This window comes from Eumetopias jubatus, unplaced genomic scaffold (assembly GCF_037043125.1).
Source record: "Eumetopias jubatus isolate StellerSeaLion01/CBP00866 unplaced genomic scaffold, mEumJub1_p1.0 scaffold_1, whole genome shotgun sequence".
Taxonomy (NCBI): domain Eukaryota; kingdom Metazoa; phylum Chordata; class Mammalia; order Carnivora; family Otariidae; genus Eumetopias; species Eumetopias jubatus.
The window spans coordinates 48,033,367-48,057,382 of record NW_028274807.1 but is presented as its reverse complement, the minus strand read 5'-3'; the positions used below and the strand labels follow the sequence as shown (position 1 = coordinate 48,057,382).

General features: G+C 37.1%; 1 protein-coding gene across 10 annotated transcripts in view; it reads left to right on the top strand.

Annotated features, from left to right (window-relative positions):
* ABI3BP (ABI family member 3 binding protein) overlaps positions 1–24,016 on the top strand; it is a 238,445-nt gene that overhangs the window by 36,830 nt on the left and 177,599 nt on the right. For all 10 annotated transcript variants that reach the window (XM_088026066.1, XM_028119206.2, XM_088026157.1 and 7 more), the window contains exon 2: positions 22,916–23,095. In XM_088026066.1, coding sequence (XP_087882192.1) covers positions 22,916–23,095 — 180 coding nt within the window. The remainder of the gene's footprint in view (positions 1–22,915; positions 23,096–24,016) is intronic.

The window sequence follows — 24,016 nt, the reverse complement described above, 5'->3', positions numbered from 1 at the left end:
GTTCCATAGGAAAGATAAGAGAGAAGGATCTGGGTGGTGTTTATGACTTTCTTACAGTGGCTGCTGTTTATCTGGTGCTTGTTCCACAAAGCAGGCTTTCTCAGGACTCTCTTGCTGCTTCCAATCCTTTCTTGTAAGTAACAATGAGATTCCTGAGGAAGAGCTAGCAAGTGGGTGCAAATTCTCATGTCTATGGCTCCAGGGGTTTTATATTCTCATGATAGTCCACACTAGGCCTTAAAATTTTCAATCAGGGACACCTGGATGGCTCAGTCAGTTAAGCATTTGACTCTTGATTTCAGCTCAAGTCATGATCTCAGGGTCATGAGATCAAGCCCTGTGTCAGGCTCTGCACTCAGTGGGGAGTCTGCCTGAGATTCTCTCTCTCCCTAGCTCTCTGCCCTTCTCCCCCAAATAAAAAAAAATTAAAATTAAAAAACTTTTTCAATCAAATTCTTATTAGTTTCAATGACGTCCAGTAGCATCTCTCTTTGGCTGTGCTTGTTTTTTCTTAGATTTCAGACTTCCCTGAAACCTCAAGGTTTTGATTAGTTTAAGAAAACGTGAAAATTTGAAGATTATTTGGGGTTCTTTTTTGGTTATTATAGGGTAGGAGAGATGTTTTTCTGTTATGCTATATCCTAAGTGGAAATCAGAAGTTAAGTATGCTAGGGGCACCCGGGTGGCTTAGTCGGTTAAGTGTCCAACTCTTGATTTGGGCTCAGGTCATGATCTCAGTGTTGTGAGATCAAGATTGGTGTTGGGCTCCATGCAAGGTATGGAGCCTGCTTAAGATTCTCTTTTTTTTGTTTTTTTGTTTCTGATTTTGTTTTTCAAGGGGTGTCCCTTTTTTTTAAATTTTTTATTGTTATGTTAATCACCATACATTACATCATTAGTTTCTGATGTAGTGTTCCATGATTCATTGTTTGTGTATAACACCCAGTGCTCCACGCAGAACGTGCCCTCTTTAATACCCATCACCAGGCTAACCCATCCCCCCACCCCCTCCCCTCTAGAACCCTCAGTTTGTTTCTCAGAGTCCATAGTTTCTCATGGTTCATCTCTCCCTCCGATTCCCCCCCTTCATTTTTCCCTTCCTACTGTCTTTTTGTTTTTAATATAATGTATTATTTGTTTCAGAGGTACAGGACTGTGTGTGATTCAACAGTCTTACACAATTCACAGTGCTCACCATAGCACATACCCTCCCCAGTGTCTATCACCCAGCCACCCCATCCCTCCCACCCCACCCCCACTCCAGCAACCCTCAGTTTGTTTCCTGAGATTAAGAATTTCTCATATCAGTGAGGTCATATGATACATGTCTTTCTATGATTGACTTATTTCACTCAGCATAACATCCTCCGGTTCCATCCACGTTGTTGCAAATGGCAAGATCTCATTCCTTTTGATGGCTGCATAATATTCCATTGTGTATATATACCACCTCTTCTTTATCCATTCATCTGTCGATGGACATCTTGGCTCTTTCCACAGTTTGGCTATTGTGGACATTGCTGCTATAAACATCGGGGTGTACATACCCTTTTGGATCCCTACATTTTTATCTTTGTGGTAAATACCCAGTAGTGCAATTGCTGGGTTGTATGGTAGCTCTATTTTCAACTTTTTGAGGAACCTCTATACTGTTCTCCAGAGTGGTTGCACCAGCTTGCATTCCCACCAACAGTGTAGGTGGGTTCCCCTTTCTCAGCAAGATTCTCTCTTTCCTTGTTCCTCTGCTCCATGGCTCCCTCTCCCTCTCTAAAAAAATCGCTTTGGGGCAGCTGGGGCACCCCACTCAGTGAAGAGTCCGCTTGAGATTCTTTCCCTCTGCCCCTTCCCCTGCTAGCTCTCTCTCTCTCTCTCTAAAAATAAATAAATCTTAAAAAAAATTCAGTGTGTTAAAGAAATTTTGTAACACTTTTATACTTTTATACTATATTCTTCTTTTAAAACTACAGGTATGCATACTCCTTTCATTAGTTTTCCAATATAGTACATTAGAGGATGTTCATCATATGACAGAATTATCCTGGATAAAAACACTGTATTGCTTGTCCTTCTGGTGAAGTGTATCCTCAAATTACATTCTCTCTAATGGAGTGAAGCTGCAAAGAAAATGCTTATTCCAACTGTTGCTCTGTCTCTTTCTCACTCATATAATCTCTTCTTTGTTTTCTGTTTCATTTCTTAGGCAACTTATTGTTTGTAGCACCGATCACATGTTTTCCCATTTGGACTATTTTTTGCAAGATATTCCACAAAAAATTAATATGCAGTTATGCTGAGTTCTAGCACAGTCTCCCTACACCATGAGCTGAGCTGTGAACAATGGGGCCCAGGATCACAGTGAAGGCTTGATTCTCCCTTGGCAAGTAACTTAACAGTTTTTGGGTTTAGTTTCTTCTTATGTCTGGTTTTCCTCTTTTCTCACTGGCTGCTCCGCAGTCTCCTTGGCTGATTCGTCCTCATCTCACCAATCTCTAAATTGGAGTGTCTCAGGAGTGAGTCCTTGGATAACTTCTATTTCTTCTCCCTCCCTAGGTGATCTCATAGTCTAATGTCTTTAAATAACATCTATATACTAACAAGTTAAAAAATTTTATCTCCAGCCCTTTCCACACCTCTCAACTTCAGACCCATTTATTTAAGTCTCAACTCAGTAAATCCGCTTGACTTTCTGAAAGACGCCTAGGTTTTAGCCTGTCCAAAACTAAGCTCCTAAGTGCCTTCTGTCCCAAACTTGCTCCTTTAGGTCTTTCTCAACTCCGTTAAAGACAACTCCATGTTTTCACTCAGGTCAAAAAAACTGTGGAGAAATTTGTAACTCCTTTTTTTCTCTTAAATCTCACATTTGGTTCATCAGCAAATATTTTCAGCTCTATGTTCAAAATTTATGAAGAATTTTTATGTCTCTATTTTTCTCTGTCACATTTACTCTCATCTGGATTTAAGCCAGCATCAGATCTCTCATTTGGATTGTTGCTATAGTGCCCTAACTGATCTCCTACTTTCACCTCTTAGAATATTCTCAACAAAACACTCAGAGTCATCCTTTAAAAATAGAAATCAAGTAAGTCCTTAATTCCTCTGCTGAAAAACCTCCAAATGCTTACTGTCTCAGAGTAAGCACCCAGATTCTCTCTAGAAGGGCTTATTGATCTGCTTCACTTATCTCTGGCTTCATCTTTTACTGTTTCCTGTCTGCTCATCGTCCTACAGCCACAATAGCCACACATGTCCCTTTCTCTGGGCCTTAACACTTGGAGTTCCTTAAACTAGTAATGTTCTTCCCCCAGATTTCTGAGTGACTTGCCATCTCCCTTTCTTCAGGTCTTTCTCCTAAAGGAAAAGCTTCTCTCTCCTCTATCTAAGATTGTACTCTTTCCCCACCTTGAAACTTCCTAAGGGCTTCCCTACTTTACTATCTTCCACAGCATTTATCACCATCTGTATTAGTCAGCATAGGCTAGATTATGCCTCAGTAACAAACATCTCCCAAATCTAAAGGGCTTTAAAATGACAAAACATACCTCTTGGTCAAGTATGTATCTACTGATTATGGCCAGGTGCCTCTGTTCTTTGTAGTCTTTGAGGACCCAGGCACCATTTGGTTATTTGTTTCCCTATCATAAGGGAAGAACAGACTTAAAGGATATCACACCAACAGTCTAATATGTTGGCCTGAATGTGGCTTGTGTCCCTGTTGCCCACAACCTCCTGGGGAGAATTAATTACATGATTATGACTAATTTCAATGAGATGGAAACATACACTCCTTTCATGTGCCCAGAATATTAACGGAATTGGATCACCAAGAAACAGCAGTAGTATTTGCCCATCATCTGACATACCATATATCTTATTTATGATTTGTTTATCTCTTCTCACTAGAATGTAAGCTTAATGAAAACATAGCTTTTCGTTTGTTTTGTTCATGGTCATATTCTCAGCTCATAGAAGACAGCTTGGCATATTCTAGATGCTTAAAACATTTGTTGAATGAATGAGTGAATGAATGAGTTTATATAATGTTAAAAAAACCTACCATATAGATATGCCAATAGGTGCAAAAGATCCCATGTCTGAAGTATTGTCAATATTATTACTTATTACTGTTGTATAATTCTAATTAGAAGACATTTGTGAAAACGAAAGTATTGAAAAATTATGAAAATGATGGAGGATTCAAGCAGAAAACAGTCTAATTTAAAATTTTAATTAAAATTAAAATTTCTCTTTATAAAAGAGAAATAGGTCAAGCATCTGACCAAATATGGCTCCCAATAAGTTGATCAATGTAATGGAAATCTAATATTATTTATAGGAAGGGTGGAGGTGAGGTCACACAGTGAACGTGTTGCAAAGGGGAGCTGCATCAGCACAGTCATTCGTGATAGTAAAGTTTATCTTCATTTTTTAAAAAGTCCACTCATCATCTTCAAGGAAGGAGATTCTCTAGGGCCAGTCCTGGGCCCCACCCTGCTCAGATGATGCCACTGTGACACTCGTCTGAGCAATGAGTGTACTGCTTGGCCTTTTCTCAGGGCTGGAACCTTGTTTCTTTCTTGGACTGAATCTGTTGTTTTCCTGGGCAGACAGCAAGCTCTTTGAGCTAGAACTATGCAGCAGGGATTCTCCACATCGAAACTGTCACCGCTCTCTGCCTGATGACACACATGTTTATTGCTCTGTGTGCTTATGGAGAACCTTTACTGAGTTTATAAGGGAGACATGCCCCGGTTTACCTGCCCAGTCACTTGCCAGACAAGTTGTACAATTTTATAAAAATAAAACCAAAGTTTAAAAAAAATGGAAGGAATGACAAACACATTTTACTTTTGCCCTGGGCTTCGTGGAAATGTGCCATTTCTGAAAACATTGAGAGCTGCTGATAGGCATTTCCATGTGTGCTGTTGTGTCTTGCAGATTTTTATGACAATTTATCTGGCACTTTAACTGGGGCCCAGAAGTGTGGAAGAAGATAGTTCACTGTGCCTTGAGCAGTATTGCAGATGAACTAATATTTTTTTGCCCCCTAAATAGATTAAAATTTTCATGCTAAGATTATCCAGTGCAGGGCACCTGGGTGGCTCAGTCAGTTAAGCAGCAGCCTTCAGCTCAGGTCATGATCCCAGGGTCCTGAGCCTGCATCAGGCTCCCTGCTCAGCGGGGAGTCTGCATCTCCTGCTCCTTCTGATGTTTCCCCCACTTGTGTTCTCTGGCTCTCTCTCCCTTTCTGTCAAATAAATTTGGTTCCCAAGGAACGTCCATTCTAAAAATAAATGTAATGGAGGGAATTTAGGAAGAGCATGTAAGTGAAAATGATCCTTAAATTGATTAGAAGTGATTCTGTGACTAACAGCTAGCCAGTGACATTCTATCCAAAGGGTAAGTCCAACATTTCATGATTCCCAGCTCTCTTGAGCCTTTTTATAATTTTGCCAAAAAATCAGAGTTGTTGCCTTTTTGGCTTGAAGTTAATGTTTCCTGTTTGTATTGCCAATTCCAAGGTTTGTTTAAATATGTCACAATAGAAAATAACAATAAGTTTTGAAATGATCACTGCATAGTTTCTAAAAGGCAAATATCACCTGCATATCTTAATACTGTGTTTGAGAGGAAAATATTCTGATGAAAACCAGAAATGCAATGCCTTGGATCACTGTCTCTGGGCCTTTATTAGACAAACTAGTGTTGAGGAGGGAGAAAGATTCTCAGTTCATTAAGGGGTAAACCACAGTCTGGCTCCACTGTATCTGTCTAGTGTCATTGTGAGAGAGAGAGAGAGAGAGAGAGAGAGAGAGAGAGAGAGAACTGACACAGCTGCTTTTAAGCCCCTTCCAGCTCCAAGATTCCAAGTAACTGTGAACATCATCGTTCTCTTTCAACCAAACTGGCCTATTTACTTTTTGTAACTATAGGCAGGGTTTGTAGTTTAATGTGGGTTTCTGTTTCTATCATTTTCCAACCTGAAATGCTCTTCTAAATTCTACTTTTCATTTGATTCTTATTTTTGAGGCTCAGTTGAAGTCCCACCTTCCTCATGGACATTTCCCTGGAGAGTAATCTCTACTTCCTGTAAATTCAATATATGGCAAACATTGCTTTGTATATCAATAGTCTCTCCAACTGTCTGGTAATCTCCTCAAGGGCAAAAATAGTATTACTTTCTCTAAGATGTGTTCCTAAAAGTGCCTTCCTTCATGCCTCAGAAAACTCTCTTCTTCCTTTGCAAATGTAACACTCTGGACATAGCCTTTATCATGCTTTAGAGTTAGCACTTAGAGATCAGTATCCTTCGTTACTGAGAATCCCCCATTTCTGAAGTGCAAGGTGAGACATGTCTTACTCATCTTTGTACGCACACTATTCAGCTTGTGCCTGGGATGCTATTTTGTGGAAGTCTATCTTCTTTCCCGTTTATGATGATAGTATTATTTTAACCTTTATGCTGTGAGCATTCAGGAGTCATCTACTGTTTTGGTGCTAGTGGTAGAAGGGGGAAGGGGTAGCGTAACAAAGTAGGATTGTATGATTATTAATTTGGAAATATTAGGAAGGATAGATTGGAGAGGTGGTGAGTTGGGTGATCACAGAAATGGGTACTATTGGCTGGTGTTTTCTGGCTAACTCTATGAATATTATGATGAGGCCATCCTACATGGGGGTTTGGGAGAACTCTATCTGAAGAGTGAGAAAAAGATGATGCCGGTGCCTGAGACTATGGCAGAAGAAGGGGGGCAGGTAGGAAAGGCAGAAAAGTAAATTGGTTTTTGAAGATTGTGATGGTTGGGTTTTAGTGTCATCAATGACCGTATCAGTAGTTCAGGAGGTCTGGAGGACTAGAGCTGAGTGAGTATTCAGAAATAGAGTTGCAGATTTCAGAGTAAGCTAAGTTACATAGTAGTTAGCAGCTGTTCTTATTGAAGACTTGGGTGAAAGGAGTTCTCTGAAAGAGCATAAGATTAAATCTTAATGAATTGCCAAGTTATAAGGGCTAGAAGAGGAAGAAAAGTAAGGGAAAATCAGATTGAGGATAAGGTTGTGTCAAAGAGTGAAACCAAGGTGGGTATGGGTGGCTGGGTGTGTGTACGCATGGATGCAAATGTGAAAGCACATGCATTGAGGTAGTCAAATGTGTTGAATGTTACGGAGAAATTATGGAGAATGAAAACTTAAATGTCTGAAGCATGGAATTCTCCAATCTGTACTAGACTTGTCCCAGACATTTCTAGAATCACTGAAACCATTGAAATTGTTCTAATGCTACTGTGGAAAATAACAGATTTTTAGCTGCTGTTCCGTGAACAGTGGTTATCACAGGTAAATGTTAGGAGTTAGTCCACCATTGCTCATTAGAGAGAACTGAAGTTCATCTCTTCATCCTCAGTGGGTGGAATTTAGCATGCTTGGTTTAGCATCATGGCCCCTGGCCATGCTGTCCCAGCTTCATGAAACTGGGTGTCAGGTTACCCTGAATGACTAGTACAAGATGCCTGGAATGGAATGGAAATTAAGTGAATATATTTTTTGATGTTTGGAACTCTTAAAAATAACTTCCCACTCAGAAGAAAGATTTCCATGTCCTTAGAACAAATGTGGAAATGTTATGAAATGGCATCAGATGTTTATGATCTTATATTAATTTTAAATTGGAGGGTGGATGGAAAGACTGTTTTGAATGAGAAGTTTTGGTAACACATGCTCTATACAATGTCTTGTAGAACAGATTATCACAGACATCAGCATACAAACACACCTCTTTACTTTTTCTCAGTCTGACATTCTCTTCCTCCTGTTTTCTGGACAAGTCCTTCTTGGCATTCAAGACCTGGCTCACATGTCACTTTTTCTATGATGCCACTCCTGACCCATCCCTTTCTAATTAGTCGGCATTCCTCTGAATTACCTCAGCCTGAGGCTTATTCCTCTATGTAGAATTTATTGAGTGTATTGAGTAATAACTCTTACAAGTTTATATCCTCCAATACAATACATTTTCTTTGAGGAGAGTCATTTGTGTATAAGCAATGATTCCTATCAAGCACAATATTACTCATTTAAGAAAAGTATATATTTGTTCATTCAAAAAATATTTATTAAATATTCTCTCTGTGCCAGTGACCCTGTCCTTGTATAGTTTATAATCACATGTAAGTTATGTCTATATTTACAGCATGAATATTTGGTTGAAATGCAAAGAACTTTAAAAATTCAAAGTATAGCCAAATTGAAAGGAAAACACAAATAAGGTCATATCAGTAACAACTATCACTGAGTTGTACAGTTGTACTGTTTTCATAAAGTATTTCATTTAATCTTACCAGCTACTCTGAGATGGTAGCTATGTAGGATTAATCCTATTTTATAGGGAAAAATGTGGCATTCAGCCATTAACTATTTAAATAATTAGGGCAATTGTGGGTTTAACTTGGGACTTGGACACAGGTTTTCTGGCTCCAAACCCTGTGTTTTCCCACTATACAGTCCCCTCTCCCGAAAATGCGACTCCTTATAGGAACAAGCAGAGATTCTCGGGGACATAGAAATGTTGTCACCCCCACAGCCCGAAAATTTGTTAGGAATAATCTCATGAACAATACAATGAGTTTATCCAATTGTCAATGGATTAAATATGACAGATCTCAAAAGTGATTTAAAAAAAACTAGGCTCAAACTAATTATACAAACTTTATAAGATCAAGTCCTCATCTCTAAAACGAATACCAGAGTTTGCCAAAATAAAGTCAATTGTGAAATTATTGAAATGATAAACTCTACTAACTCATGGAGGTGAAATGGCATGTTTATTTACTATCAAAGGAAGGTTCCTATGAATAATTAAAAGATAGTGTGGTCAGTAAAAATGAGTAGACAGAAATATATTTATGTTAAGGGAAGTGCAGGTTATAAAACGTCACTTAAAATATAATCCTATCTTTGTAAGCTGTCATATTTATCATACCCAGGAAAAAAATATCTGGAAGGAGATATTAAAAATCTTCACCAAAGTCATCACCATGTATTAGATAATGGGTAATTTTTAAAACAAATTTTATCTCTGCAATTCTTTAATTTTGTTAACTAGAATAAGTGTGAATTATTTGTGTAAGTTTTAAGTTAAAAAGTCCATGCAGGGATTATTATGGGGGTAGGTAGGAAGGAGGTGAAACTATGCCAGGCAGCAGAATAGGAAATATGCTACCAGCCTGGGATGGAGTGCAATAAAGGAATAATTTGGGAAACACAGAATTACAGTAAGTTGTAAGCAGCATACTTCTCAGGCTGTTCCTACCAATAGAGTCAATTAGAGCCAGTTTTGTTTTCATTTAGCTTTTGGCTAAAGAATAGAATTAATAACAATTGCCTTTTTTGTTTGCTTAAGAGAAGTAAGCTTTTATTTCCTTGACTCACAAATAAATCTGGCTGAGTTGGTTGCAATAACAATTGATTTTAATAATACATCTGATGTTTGCAGGAGGGATCTGTATTAATTGTACTCCATTTAAACTGTAATCTATGTATAAAATATCTTGATTTCTTTTATTAAAAATAGCATATTTTTTCCTACTCAAAACAAATTTTGCTCTGAGCATTTTACTTGAGTTGCTTGTTGCTAAGGGCATGTGAGACAAGATTTCTATCATGTGGATAAATTTTAGAACTGTCTAAGATTTTAAATTTTATATTATTCATTTCTCAAACTGTGTGTATGTGTGTGTGTGTGTGTGTGTGTGTGTGTGTGTGTGTGTGTGTGTGTAGCTTAGTGGAGGAAAATACTTTAGATCTGCTTTTAAAACAATGATAGGTCTTTTAATGTGGCCTACAGGGACCCCTTCTATCCTTTGAAGCATCACTGTGCCCCCCTTGCCCCATTACACCCCAACTACACTGACCTTTAGTATTTCTAAGTGTACCAATTACTGTTTCTGTCCTCTGTCCTCACCCCAGATGTACACAGACACTTTGACTAACTAATTCCTACCCACCCTTTACATTTGTCACTTCCTCGGGTCATAGGAGTTGTGGATCTCTCGAAGGGCTGGGCATCTCTGCAGTGCAACCCCTGGATTTTTATTCTAGTATCCCTTTTGTCTATTTTCTGGTACCAATAAGCTGTCTTGTCAGGTATTTTTTTCTCTTTTCTCAGCTTCAGAGCTGCTGTTACCTCACAGTTTACTATCTCAACTTCAACTTACTTTGGTCCTTGATCCTGTCTCCTGGCCTCTTTTCCTCTACTTACAACCAAACGGATTCATCCCACACTAGGAAATGGTGTGACCAGTGGGAATTGACTTATTCCCATTTTCAATGTCTAAGGGACAATCTCCTCTGCATAGTACTTGGAATACTCAAAGAACAAGCTCACTTCTTTGTCTCCCAGTTTAGAATTTGGAATGGAGTGGGAGCAATTTGTCACAGCTCTAAAGTTCTAAATGCAAGAAAAAGAAAAAAAAGTCACATAAAAAAGAGTTATGAGGCAGCCTTTCTTTTTATTTCTACAATTTTAAGTCAAGAAGATTTTACCCCAAATAGTTCATTCAGTTAGATTTTGTTAACATTTGATAAATATTATAAAAGTCTATTTTAAGTGTCTAGACTTAAACTTGAGTCCCATCCACCATGCAGGCTGGGATATTTTAATAATGTCAGACTGAAAGGCAATGATTTCAAGCCATGTTGACTTTCTTTTTCTCACCTAGAAAATGCTACATGAATCACAAACTACCAGAAAAGGTAACAACAAGGCATACTTTATTAATACTGAAAAACGTTTTAGAAATTCAAAATGTTTTAATTCTGTTTGGATTTTAATTCATTGGAAAAGAAACAATGACAAATATGATTAAAATAAAAATATATCCCAAGTTACTATAGTTTGTCAGGTTCTTCTGACTACCTGGATAAATAGCTAAGTCATTTGCTTCACAAGGCCAGAGTTTATATCTAATTTCACTTTAATTTTAGGTATAAATAATAATAAAGTCAATCTCTCCGGAGCTGGTTAATTCTCTGGTGGACAAATATTTGCATAATTTGTATAAGGTAAAAAATTCTTATTATGGAAATGACTAGAGACAGAAGACAACTCAGTAACTTATCCTGTATCATAGTCATTGCTATGAATGTCAGTAACCATCTTACTATTTTGCAAAAAGCTCATTTCTTGCATTTGGCATAAAGTGGAGTTGCTGTGACAAATTGCTCCCACTCCATTCCAAATAATTATTGTAACAAGGTAAGTGGTCTTGTTTCATTAATGACTAAAGATAGAAATCTCAGTTTAAAATTACCGATTTTATTATATAACATATTTAGTGATAGTAAAAAACAATATAGCTCATTTTCTGGATGTTTACAACTTGGTGTTGTCCTCAAGCAAGAGTTATATTTATAATCTTGAAAAATAATATAAAAATGGAAAAGTTTTCCCCAGTTTATTAAAAATTTAAACATAAAGTTACCATACCGCCCAGCTATTTTACACCTAGGTATTTATCCAAGAAAAATGAAAACATATGCCCACACAAATACTTGTAGCATTATTCATAATAGCAGCATTATTCATAATAACCCCAAACTGGAAGTAATCCAACTATTCATCAGCTGAGAAAATGGATAAACAAAATGTGATCCACAAAGTGAAATGTTATCAAGCAATCAAGAGGAATGAACTAATGATACACCATGGATGAATGAATCTCATAAACACTATACCACGTGAAAGAAGCCAGACACAAAGACTACATGTTGTATGAACTCATTTATATTAAATTACCAGAAAAGCAGAAAGCAGACAAGTGGTTGCTTAGAGCTAAGTGTGGGAGTTAAGGGTATGCCCATTGACTACAAATGGATACAGGGGAATATTTTAGAGTGATGGAAATATTTTCAAACTGGATTGTGATAGATTTAGTAAATTCTAAAAGTCTGCCAAAAGTTGCTGAATTTTTAAAAATAGGTGAATTTTATGTTGTGTGAGTATATATACCTCACAAAAGCTGTAAAAAATATTTGTGACAGTCACAAACATTTTTTCCATATGTTCTCTTTTTCATATTTGAGGTAAATTTTGGGAGTTGTATAAAAAATAAATATTATCTGGAAATTATTAGGGTAGTATTTCTATAAACAAATTCATTTTCTGATTTATTTTCCTTTATTTTAATAACAATATAGTATTTTGTCTGGATGAAGTGTTAGAGATATCCTTGAATATGAGATTTAAAATGGATTTGGGATTCTCTAATTTATTCTACAGAGGAGAAAAGTAATCCTCAGAGAGGACAAGTGACTCAGGTCAAACACAGTGAAAGGCAAAGTTGATGTCAGAACCCCTCTGTTTGTTCTACAACATATTAAAATGGGATGACTTACTATGGGGTTGTTAGCAGGTGGCTCTTCCTAGAGCCTTGTAAGTCTCGTGACCTACTACTCTGCCTTGTTCATGAGGCCACCTGATCAAACTGTCATGATGGTTTAGCCATTTTCTTCTAGCTTATGGAAGGCTTTTGATGCTGTGAAATCTCAAAATAAGCAGCTGTATATCATCAGCACTGGGTATTTATTAACCGAACAAACTAAAATTCATGAAGATTTCAAACATCTAAACAATGATGGCAGATGAAACCATTTGTTCTAGCTATATCTCTTGTTTTTATTTGTGAGACTGCAAAAATAAATAAGTAAAAGCCAGATTTATTTAAGAAAGTTTTGTTAGTGCTTCACAGTTTTTTATAAGATGGCAAAATTTTCATTTTTATCAAGAGTATTTCTGATTTACTCCCTGGGACAATGATTTCACAATGGAAATATGTAATCTTGTATGTGGAGGATTTCCTACAGTGCTGATGGAAGTTGTGCATTTTCTGCTTTGTCCGATAAAGTAGTACTTTGATTAAACTTGACTTCTACTTGGTTAGTGAAATTTAATGTATATTGAAATTAGAGTTACTGAGAGGAGGTGGAAAAAAAGGAGTATTGGTCCTTTTGGGAAATTGACCAGTAGAGTGATAATAATCCAAATGACAATTGATCTGTTTTTTGGTACCAGATCATTTTGAGATTGTTAGGACAAGCAATTTTTTAAATGGCACATGTTTAAACTTAACCACTTTTGTATCAGTGAAAATCACTCTTAGACATAGGGAAAGTCTATATTACACTTCGTTGTCAAAAGGTGCCTAGTGTTCCATTAGCTGGGAGTGAGAAGGAAAGATATGCAAGATCTTGAGTATCAGTGACTAGTATTCAGCATTCCAGTGAAGATGAAATCATTATATAGTTTTGTCTGCATTTACTATTAATCATTTATTTAAGTCTGAAAAATTAAGCACCTATTGTAAATAACAGTGTATTGTTTTATTTTTCTGGCAAATAGTATAAGGTAAATAAATAACTGGAAAGAAAAATATGTATAATATAATTTTCCCTTGTTCTCAGAGAAAACTTTATTACAATACAATCAACATTTTAAAATATAGTAATTTAAGAGAGGTGGATACTCTGAAGACATGGGAATATGGAAAAATGTTGATTTTAATAATTACCTGAATAGTGCTCAATGAAAATAACAGCAAAACTACTACTGATGTATGCAATAAAACTGACAAATTTCCAAAACATTATGGTGAGTGCAAGAAGCCTTACATAAGAGTGCGTATCATATGATTCAATTTCACTGAAGTCTAGAACAGGTAAAATTAATCTATGGTTTGGTAAAAATCAGAACAAAACTTGTTTCTGGGAGGATGGGGTGGAAATGGACTGACAAGAGGCATGAGGAGACTTTCTAGGTGAAGGTAATATTCTAAATCTTGTCTAGGTTTGGGTTACATAGATATATGGCATTTGAAAAACTCAGCCATGTAGAGTTAAGATTTATGTATTTTCTTATATATAAGTTTTACCTCAAAAGAAAAATATACTGAATTCTAGTTAATGATATACCTACTGAAGTGTTGAGTAGTGAAGAATACTGAAATATAATTTATTTTGAAATCCACTTAAAAATAAGATGGATTGATGGACAGATAGAGAGGTAGATAAATATGATGAAAGAAATATAGTAAGATTTACATCATTGTCTCTGGGTGGTGACTCTTGGATGTGCACTGCACAATTCTTGAAATATTTCTCTGTTTGAAATTTTTTGTAATAAAACGTTAGCTCATCGTACTTCTAAGTCTTTAAATAGATTGGTTAAAGGCCTATAAAGACCTATAACTGATGCTAGAAGTCAGAGAAATTTTCCAAATATTATTAAACATCTTACCTTACGAGTCTCCAGAATTTATTCTGGAAAACTCTAATTCACAGTTTGTTCACAGATCAAAATATATGTAAAATTCTCGTCATAGGAAATTTAATAACTTGGTGACTGAGGTCTTTTTTTTCTCTGATACTGTATATCTGTAAATCTCTTTCAAAAGAAATTGGGCCTATAAATTTTATTTTTGATGCACTGAATTTTCAAAGAGTAATGGTTCTTAAAGCTGAGTATGCATTGGAATTACCCAGTTTGCTAAAATACAGATTGTTGCCTCCATCCCAAAGTTTCTGATTCAAGAGGTCTGGAGTGGGGTCTGAGAAATTGTACTTCTAACAAGTTCCCAAGGTGATGCTGATGCTCTAAGGGGGGAGGGGGTGAGTCTTTGAAGAATCCTGGCCTGGAGCCTATTCTACCTTCCATCAGGAGCATCAATTACCATCGCTCCTTACTTTACATAGCAAGGGAATGTAAGCAGATCAACTCCAGTGTTTTCACGAAAAATCAGAAAAAGAACAAAAAGAAGAGAAATGGGTTTTGTTAAGTCTCTTAGCCTGTATGATTTCTTCTTTTTATTTTATATATATTTAAAAATAATAAGAATATACCAATTATCTAAAGTGGTAGAAGTATTACAAAGTACTTTGAGATCTACTTCCCTACTTGCATTTGGCATATTTTCATGTAGTAAAAACAATTTTTGTGACTAGCTTAACAAAGCTAAGGGGACACTTTCTTTGTACATCCTTTATTATCTTCTATCAGATTTAGAGTTCCTCTGTTATAGCCACATGGTACTAATTGTAGGAATGATGCTGTACTGAAATCATTGACTTACCCATCTGCCTAATTTACTAGACTGCCTAATCTTTGTGATGTAACAGATCATATTTGAATTGGTATAACTAATGCCTAGTATCTAGTAGCGAATGAATAAAGTGAAAGCAGATGAATGGATATACACATTTCCCAAGGCAAATGCAGAATTTATTTAGATTTTGTTGTTTGAAGTTAACCATGTCACTGCCCCCCTTCCCTTCTAGCAAATATGTAGTTTTTGGTTGCATGTGGTTGTCCCCCACCCTCAACATGCTCCGGTCTTTAAAGCGTAATTTTAGGAGAATTAGATTGAAGGTATGTCTCAGGATGAGATTTTTCCCAAAGAATGAAAGGCTGTTGACTTAGAGGGTAATCTATGAAAAGTAATTTTCCTGCTTGGCTGTTGGTTGGGTTACAAGGTAGGTAATGAAATTATTGCTCCTTTGGTAAAAGTATTAGTCCTGCCAAGTGGTGCTGAAATGTCAACATCAGCAGGTTCAGTCTGTCTCATTCAGTCATCCAAAGTCACCAGATGGTGAAGTATTGGCCTGAGGAATCAGGGCACTGGGAATTGTGACCACGGTGGAAACTGTGGTTGTTTTAGCTGAAATGGAACTCACTTACACAAACAGCTGGGCAAACAGAAATAAAGTGCTCCATTAGGAAGAAAACATTTTCCCTCTCGGATTTCTAGCAAAATGTCATTTCTTTCTAAATTCAATGGCAAACATTCTCCAGGTATTTGGTAACCATAATATCCTAATAAAAAGTTAGCTAGTTGACACCTGGGAGTTATGGCTCAATGGCAATTGTTTGGGTGTGGCTTTATAAAGGGAGCTCTTCAGGTAAACTGGGACTTTTTATTTCCTGACCTCTGAAAGCACGTGTTGCATGCAGGAACATGTCTTCCAGTGCAAACTCCCCACGAGGCATTGGAGAGAGAACATGCTGTTCTGCTTGCACTAGAGCAGCGATCACAAAATGCTGTAGGTTGAGGTTTCTGCTCACGTTGATCGTGTATGTGTAAAGTCAAGTTCAGAGTTTCTTTAAGGGCCCCCATTCCCACTCTGGCAGCTGTTCATGTGGCTTATGGGACTTTTACCCAACTTTTTTCTGCACTTTTTAAAAAATGACATTTTTTCTGTAGATTTATAAAAGTCTCATTTTATATATAATCTAACCTGTTTTCGTCAGGATTTTCCCCGTCTGTTTTTAGATTTGAGTTAAAACACAAGTGGGGATGCCTTCTGTTCATCTCTAAAGCTGGGTGCTATTAATTCACCATTTCCCGAATGCCCCAAATCTTTTAAACTGTTGTTCTTATTTAGATTTCTGATTCATCACCTGAATTGTGTATATTGAGTGAAGCAATTTCATTTGTACATTAGAAAGCACAATGTCCAAAATATTTGTGGCTGAGTTCCCATCTTTACATAAGGCATCCTGCCACCCATATCCCTTATTACCAGTGTCAGCAGGATCAGAAGGCAGGGAAGATAGAAATCAAAGGCATGAAGTAAGAAGGGTGGGCAGGAGCAGCCTGAGGCCTATGGGGAGAGTTTAGAGAATTTCAAGTTAGTTACCCTTATCAAATCACCCATTTTCATAAGTAGCAACTATTTCCGCATGGTCTTTGTGAGTGTGGTTAATGTATAGGGCTATAAATAAAAGATGGTTTGAATGATGCCATTTAGAGTTTTGCAATGCCCAATTCAAACAACTGTCAGTGGCGTCCCTGTTTCTGGAAGACATGTGGTAGAGCTACTACATGTTTACTGCACACTAACTCTTTGCAAGCTGTCATTAATTCTCCGTTGGGCCTTGGTAGAACTTCATTCCCAAAGAATTGGGAAGAGAGTGACAGAGAATCTGTGGATTTTGAGAAGGAATTCCCGTCTGGGAGCCAGAGAGCCTGGATACCATGAGATATATGGGATTAATAATAGATGGAATACAATAAATTGGAATTTTAAAAAGGATTTTTCTAGGAATTACTTTGTGAGTGCTTTTAATTATAATTCTGTATATATACCACCATGACAAAGCAATTGTCTGGCATGCCATCATGTCACTGCAGAATGGGCCATTCCTTTCTTTATCTTCATAACCACTTTGCACAGACTCTCTTCTAATGGAATGTTGTACAAGCATCTTGCTGTTACAGCACCGGTGGAAGTAGTTTTTATAATGTCTAATTGTTTTTAATTGATTGAAACATTTAGTCTTTATTCTCCTTAAAATATTTAACTAAAACTCTCATGCTCTTTCTGCTATGGAAAGTTTCCACTCATATCACTGGCTTTCAGTTTGTTGTTGTTTTTGGTAAGAAAAGCCATGCTATATCGACTACAGACAACACATTTCTATTTAAGGATCAGAAACAACTGAAGATTCTTGTATAATTGACTCTGGCCACTCCCTTCATACTGTGGCTGCCACAGGAAAATTAATGAATCTCCATATGGTTATTTTTCCCCTTCTAACACATTTCCTTGGATCATGGTACCAGGACAGGGAGTCCTTTGAGTACTAGGCCTGTTATATGGTCTCTTTTGGCTCTCTAAGAATTAAAGCATATGTTAAATTATTGCCAAGTCCTATGTTAAAATTATGGTTTGTATAACTTAACATCACAGTTCAATTAAATACAATTTATGCCATCAAACATGGTTTTTGGAAGCTTTTGAATGCGTTGCTGGATAGTAACTGCCCTGCTTAATACATAAACTGAAGATGTGACCATAAAGGCATCGGAATATTTTCCACCTGCAATCCATTGTGTAAGAGGAATATAGAAAACATTTGAAACTTTGAACTGTCAGTTCTGGGAAGATAATAATGCCTAAAAAGGACTTGCTAATTTTATATATGTACCATTTGTTGAATGTGAATCATAATATCAGGTACTATTAAAACTAATTTCACCAGTTGCTGTAATGGCAAGAGGATTGAATGACCATCCATCGGAGGAAAGCCTTTCATCTCTGAGAAAGGCCTACTACTCAGCGATGAGGAAGGTCCTGCCCATGCTAAGTGGCATGATCTCATACCAGACAAGAGATTCAGCCATGTTGAATTACATAAGTAATTTGTCTTGTTTTGTAGCTGGTCCTACCTCATTGTATGGGTTAGCCATAATGTGTTTATCCCTTTAACTATTGACGGACATTTGGGCTATTTCCAGTTTGGTGCTGCTTTGAGTATCTGCATACAAGTCTTAGCATGGCATTATTTTTCATGTTTTCTCAAAAAATACCTAGGAATGAAACTGATAGGTTATTTGGTAGCTGTCCAACAGTTTTCACAAGTGGTCACACCACTTAACATTCACATTAAATATGTATGAGGGCTCCAATTATTTCAAACCCTGCCTAACACTTGTTATTGACAGTCTTAATTTTATCCATTCTTGGGTATGTGGTATCTTACTGTGATTTTAACTTGCATTTCCTAGAAGACTAATGATGTTGACTAGGAGTTGGTAAATTATGACCTGGTGGACAAATCCAGCCAACTGCCAATTTTTACAAGTATAGTTGACCCTTGAGCAATATGGGTTTAAACTGCACTGGTCCACTTATACACAGATTTTTTTTTTTTTTGATAAATACAGTACTGTAAATGTATTTTCTCTTCCTTATGATTTTCTTAACATTTTCTTTTCTCTAGCTAACTTTATTGTAAGAATACAAATATAGAATACATATCACAGACAAAATACGTGTTAATTGACTCTGTTATCAGTAAAGCTTCCAGTCAGTAGTAGGCTATAAGTAGTTAAGTTTTGGGGAGTCAAAAGTTATATGCAGACTTTTGTCTGTATGGCGGGCCAATGTCCCAACCCCCACATTGTTCAAGGGTCAACTATATAGTTTTATTGAAACACAGACATGTGATTTAATGCTACTGGGCATGTATTTACTTTTAAAAATTAAAAGAGGATTAATCCTAATTTGATTTTGAAAGACTTTTTTTTCTTTTAGTATTTCACAACACCCTTTTGAACTATTTAGAGATACCCTAGGATGTTACAAAAAGAGAATTAGAAACAACTGTCCTAGATCCAAAGTTCTACTTTACCAATGTGCAATCTTTTCCTCAGCCATAATGGTGGTGTTTTCCTGGAACGATCACATTTTTTATTTTGTCTCACTCTTGATTGGTCTAGGCTTTATTTCTTACAAGATACAATAAAATGTTTTTCTAGTAGTTTTATTACTCCGTACTCCTGGACTTTTCTGGGCCACATATCTGCCATTTTGCTTATAAATGTTTTCCTAGTTAAGCTCATATCATGCTATATTATTTTTCTGTTAACTCTAACTTATGGCATTCACCAGAAGTTTTCATACTAACATTGAAAGAGAACTGTCATCACATGACTAGTGTTCCAAACCATTAAACTAGAATTAGGATGAAGAATAACTTATCAAAGATTAAAAATTATTATAGGATGCATGGAGATATACCCTAAAATATCAGGGGAAATTATCCAGTCATGTAAAATTGAATACTAGTCCAAACATTCATTTGAAGGAATGCTTGACAAACTTAATCAGATTGAAAGGGCAAAAATTGCTTAACCTTTTTGCTGAGCACTGAAAAGACCAATGGTGTAATAATTGAGTGGGTGGAGGGGTGTAGAGAAGACAAACAGAAGATAGAGGGAATCCATACCGGGTGACAATGTGAGCATGGGTCAAAGTGCACTGCAGGATGTGAGAAAGTTATACTGGCCAAAAAGAAGTAAGACATGTTGAGAAGTAATAAAGGAAGAAGTATTGTGTGCCAGGATAATGAAGGGACTTGAATTTCGAGCTTCAAATAAGCAATTGGGATGATAGTCTCAGAATATGAAGTTTGTGATGCTGCTTTGAGGTATGATTTGTCTGTGTACATCTTTCTCTCTTTTTCAAGACTTTTAAAAGTTTAGCTCCAGAGGGTAGTATGAATTAGAATTTTGGAGAAAGTAGGTCAGCTAGATGCCAATTCATTCAAAAAGTTACATGATGTTGATGTATTTGCTGACATAAATCATGAACGAAAGGGACAAAGACTGGAGTCATGAAAATTCCCATGTGGAGGAAATGAGAACACTTCTGCTTTTGTTGGTCAGTAATTCTGTTTACAGCCTTCCTTTTTCCTCACTTGGTGCCACGATCCTTTCCACTTTCTAAGTGGAAGAGTAATGTGGTACATCAGGCCAAAATCTATGAGCAAAGGTCTAATATGATGATGCTGTGACTCTTGGCTCTTAGGGTACTTAGGCTGCACTCATGTTTGACTAAGATTCCTTATTCTCTGCTTCCCAAGAAGGGGTTGGAAACAGGCCAGCTGTGTTTTAATTTACTCTGGGACCTAATAACATTCAAAGGTAGTGGAGTGACTCTAGGGTTAATCTAGGCACCTAACTAAGAAGGGAAAAATTAGACAAAATCTATGTTATAGCTAAAGTATAAACCCCCTCATCAAAAGCTAATGAAGTTGGGACAAAACATTAGCAGCTGGCATCAATTTGAGCGTTAGGGTCTGGGGGGTTGGCTACACCTTACTCTACTGGCTAATGATGACGTTCTCAATAAAAACAGAGCAGGGGTGTGCCTGGGTGGCTCAGTTGGTTAAGCATATTCCTTCAGCTCAGGTCACGATCCCAGGGTCGTGGGATCGAGCCCCACATTGGGCTCCTTGCTTAGCAGGGAGCCTGCTTCTCGCTCTCCCTCTGCCTGCCGCTCCCCATGCTTGTGTGCACACACGCTCTCTCTCTCTCAAATAAATAAATAAAATCTTTAAAACAGTTTTTAAAAAAATAAATAAAAACAGAGCAAGAAGTACAGCTTGGTGTGAACTGAGATCCAGTTTTGACCTTGCACTTAACTTGCAGAGTGACAGAGAGAACTGGCTGCCCTCAGGTTCATTGTTTGTGATATGAGAGAATTGCACTAGGTGAGCTAGACTAGATGAATCTTCCTTGGACTTGGATAAACCACCCAATATCTCTGGATTTCAATTTTGCCAGAAACGTAGGAATAGCAATTTGAGAATCTAGAAGTTTATGGAAATTTCATCAAATTCTTGGAAGTATAAAGAACTGTGTACATACCTGGAAATAGTAGTACTGGCACCTGAGGTAAGACAGTGGTTCCCACAACTTGGTATCCAAGAAGGGGCTATCTGTACTTTTTTAAAGGCCTATTGGAATCCTTTTATGTAGCAATATTCAGGCAGGCCAGGCTAATTTGGACTGGAATAGTATAAATTTAGTGTGATGACTTCGGAAAGCCATGCTTTTCAGAGGTACTGACTGGTATTAATGCAATATAAATCTTTGAATCATGAGAAATCAAATGTGGATTACTAAATTAATAAATGCCATCTTTCCAATGGGTAAAATATTCTAAAAATATTAAATCTCTTTAGAATAAAGAAAGAAAACAATTGAGATCTACAATCTCGTATCTAAAACTCTTGGGGTCAGACATGTTTTAGAATTCAGAAAATCTTTGGATTTTAGAAATGTATTAGGTTGTCTAGACCTCTTCAGTGGAGGCGTGGCTAGCACCCCTTAATTAAACGTTAATATTCCTACAATTAAACTGTGAATAATTACACAGACTATTCAGTGAGATTTGAGAAATACTTAGTGGCCTCATATGGTTCAGATTGGGTTTTGTTACCAAATTAGTTTAATATGAATTTACAAAAAATCTTACAAAGCCGTCTTGGATTTCTGTCTTGTGGCTAAAATGTAATGGATGGCCTTCATTAAGTAACCAATCATTGAGCAATTACTATGTGCCAGCTTTAAGGCAGTGCCATTTGCATAATCTTTGTAAACAACCCATCAAAGTGGGCATGGTTATCCAGTATTCATAATTTACAAATCAAGAAATTCAGGGTGTAGTATGTTCAGTGAGTAGCCAGAGGCCCCACTGATAATTAAGTTACAGAGCTGGCATTTGAACTCCGCTCCTTCTGGTCCCAAAGACAAAAGACAATGTTGTTTACTCACTGTTTGGTCAAGACTTCTGGTTAGGGTGATAATCTGCCCCTGTTGCCTACATAGTTAAAAAAAAAAAAAAGCCTTGAAAATTTATGTTTTCTCTCCTCATTCTGCACAGTCTCTCTAGGAAAGTTCATTCAATGGTTATCTAGACACTGATGACGTCCAGATGGATCTGTGTTCTAGTCCTGAGCATCACACTTGATTATTCAACTTCCCATGGGTCATCTCCATGTAGTTGTCTCATTGACCCTGCGGGCCCCAAATAGATCTAAAGATCTTTCTCCTCCATTTATCAACTCTCTCAGAACTCCCTATTCTCCCTAAGCTGACCCCCCCCAACCCGTGTCCCTTTGTTTCCAACTCTACATATCAATTTCTGTCTTTTGGGGATACAGCTGGAGGGCAGCATTGATGAGGCTGGGGTTTTCAAAGTGCAGTAGTTAAATTTACTAATAAGAATTTCAGATCCTTTGAACATTCCCAGACAATATATATTCAATGAAGGTTTTGACTATTGGATAACCAAAATAGCCTTAAATCCCATCTACCTGCTCAATAATAAATTACCAAATATTAAGCCCTGAGATTTTACTTTGTGTTCTATACTGCTTTCTGTGTTATGTAGTTTGGGTTTTCAGATCTCAAAATTACCCGTGCTTTAGCAGTTTGGGTGTATGTGTTGGAATATTGAGTAGTGAAGTAGATACCATGCTTTCTAATAACAATACCTCTAGCAACTAACCTTCGCCCCAAATTTGCCCTGGGATGCTAAAGTGGTAAAATAACAGCCCTGTATTTTGTGTTCCCATCTTTAGGTAAAAGGCCAAGCCTGAAAGTCCACATCAATACCACAAGCGACTCTATCCTCTTGAAGTTCCTACGTCCAAATCCAAATGTAAAACTAGAAGGTTTTCTCCTGGGATATGGCAGCAACTTGTCACCAAACCAGTACTTCCCTCTTCCAGCGGAAGGGAAATTCACGGAGGCTGTGGTCGGTAAGATGTTTGGGTTTCAGGCGTGGGAAGAAGAGAGGTAACAAGTAATGGGTACCTCGTGAACTATAAATCTTGAAGGCAAGCACGCTGTCTTCTACATCTCAGCCAAACCAAATGCCAAAGTTACAAATCATTTACATAACTGTTGTAACCTAGATAGCGCAGTGCTTTGTGTGGAAACAATACAGAATGCAAACTCGCAGGTACCACAGAGATAATCACCTTCGTTGCCATTATCCTTACAATCCTTGACCAGAGAATTTAAATTGCCTAAGGAAAAGTAAGCTAAAGTGCCTGCTTTAGATCTCTGTAACATAGCCTGTTTATTTGGATTACTTTTTCTCCCTGTTTTTTTTTTTTTTTTTAAGATTTTATTTGTTTATTTGACAGAGAGAGAGACAGCGAGAGTGGGAGAGGGAGAAGCAGGCTTCCCGCGGAGCTGGGAGCCTGATGCAGGGCTGGATGAGGGGCTTGGTGACCTGAGCCCAAGGCAGACTTAACTGACTGAACCACCCAGGCACCCCATCCCTGTTCTGTCTTTACATTCTTCTGGTGGAAAATAACTTCATGAGAAGCTACCTTTAAAAAAGAAAAGAAAATATATTACATTTTTTAAAATTTAAAAAGATTAAAAAATTAAAAGCTTTTGCAGGTATGATAAAATTTTACATTTCTTTGGAAATGGTTTTAATCCCATTAACAATGTAATTTGAGGATGTAAGCATCTTTAGGCCTTGTTCAGAAAAATTATTTGCAAAAATAAAACTTTTTTTTTTTTAAGGATAATATTTTTGAAAAGGGGATCATCTATTATGAATGCCTTCAAAGGCTTTCTGATGTCTCAGATGAGATTTGTATTTTGCTCCACTGCTAGGATTATTGCTGAAGAGCCTTTCCATGAAGTTGCCATGTTTAACCCCA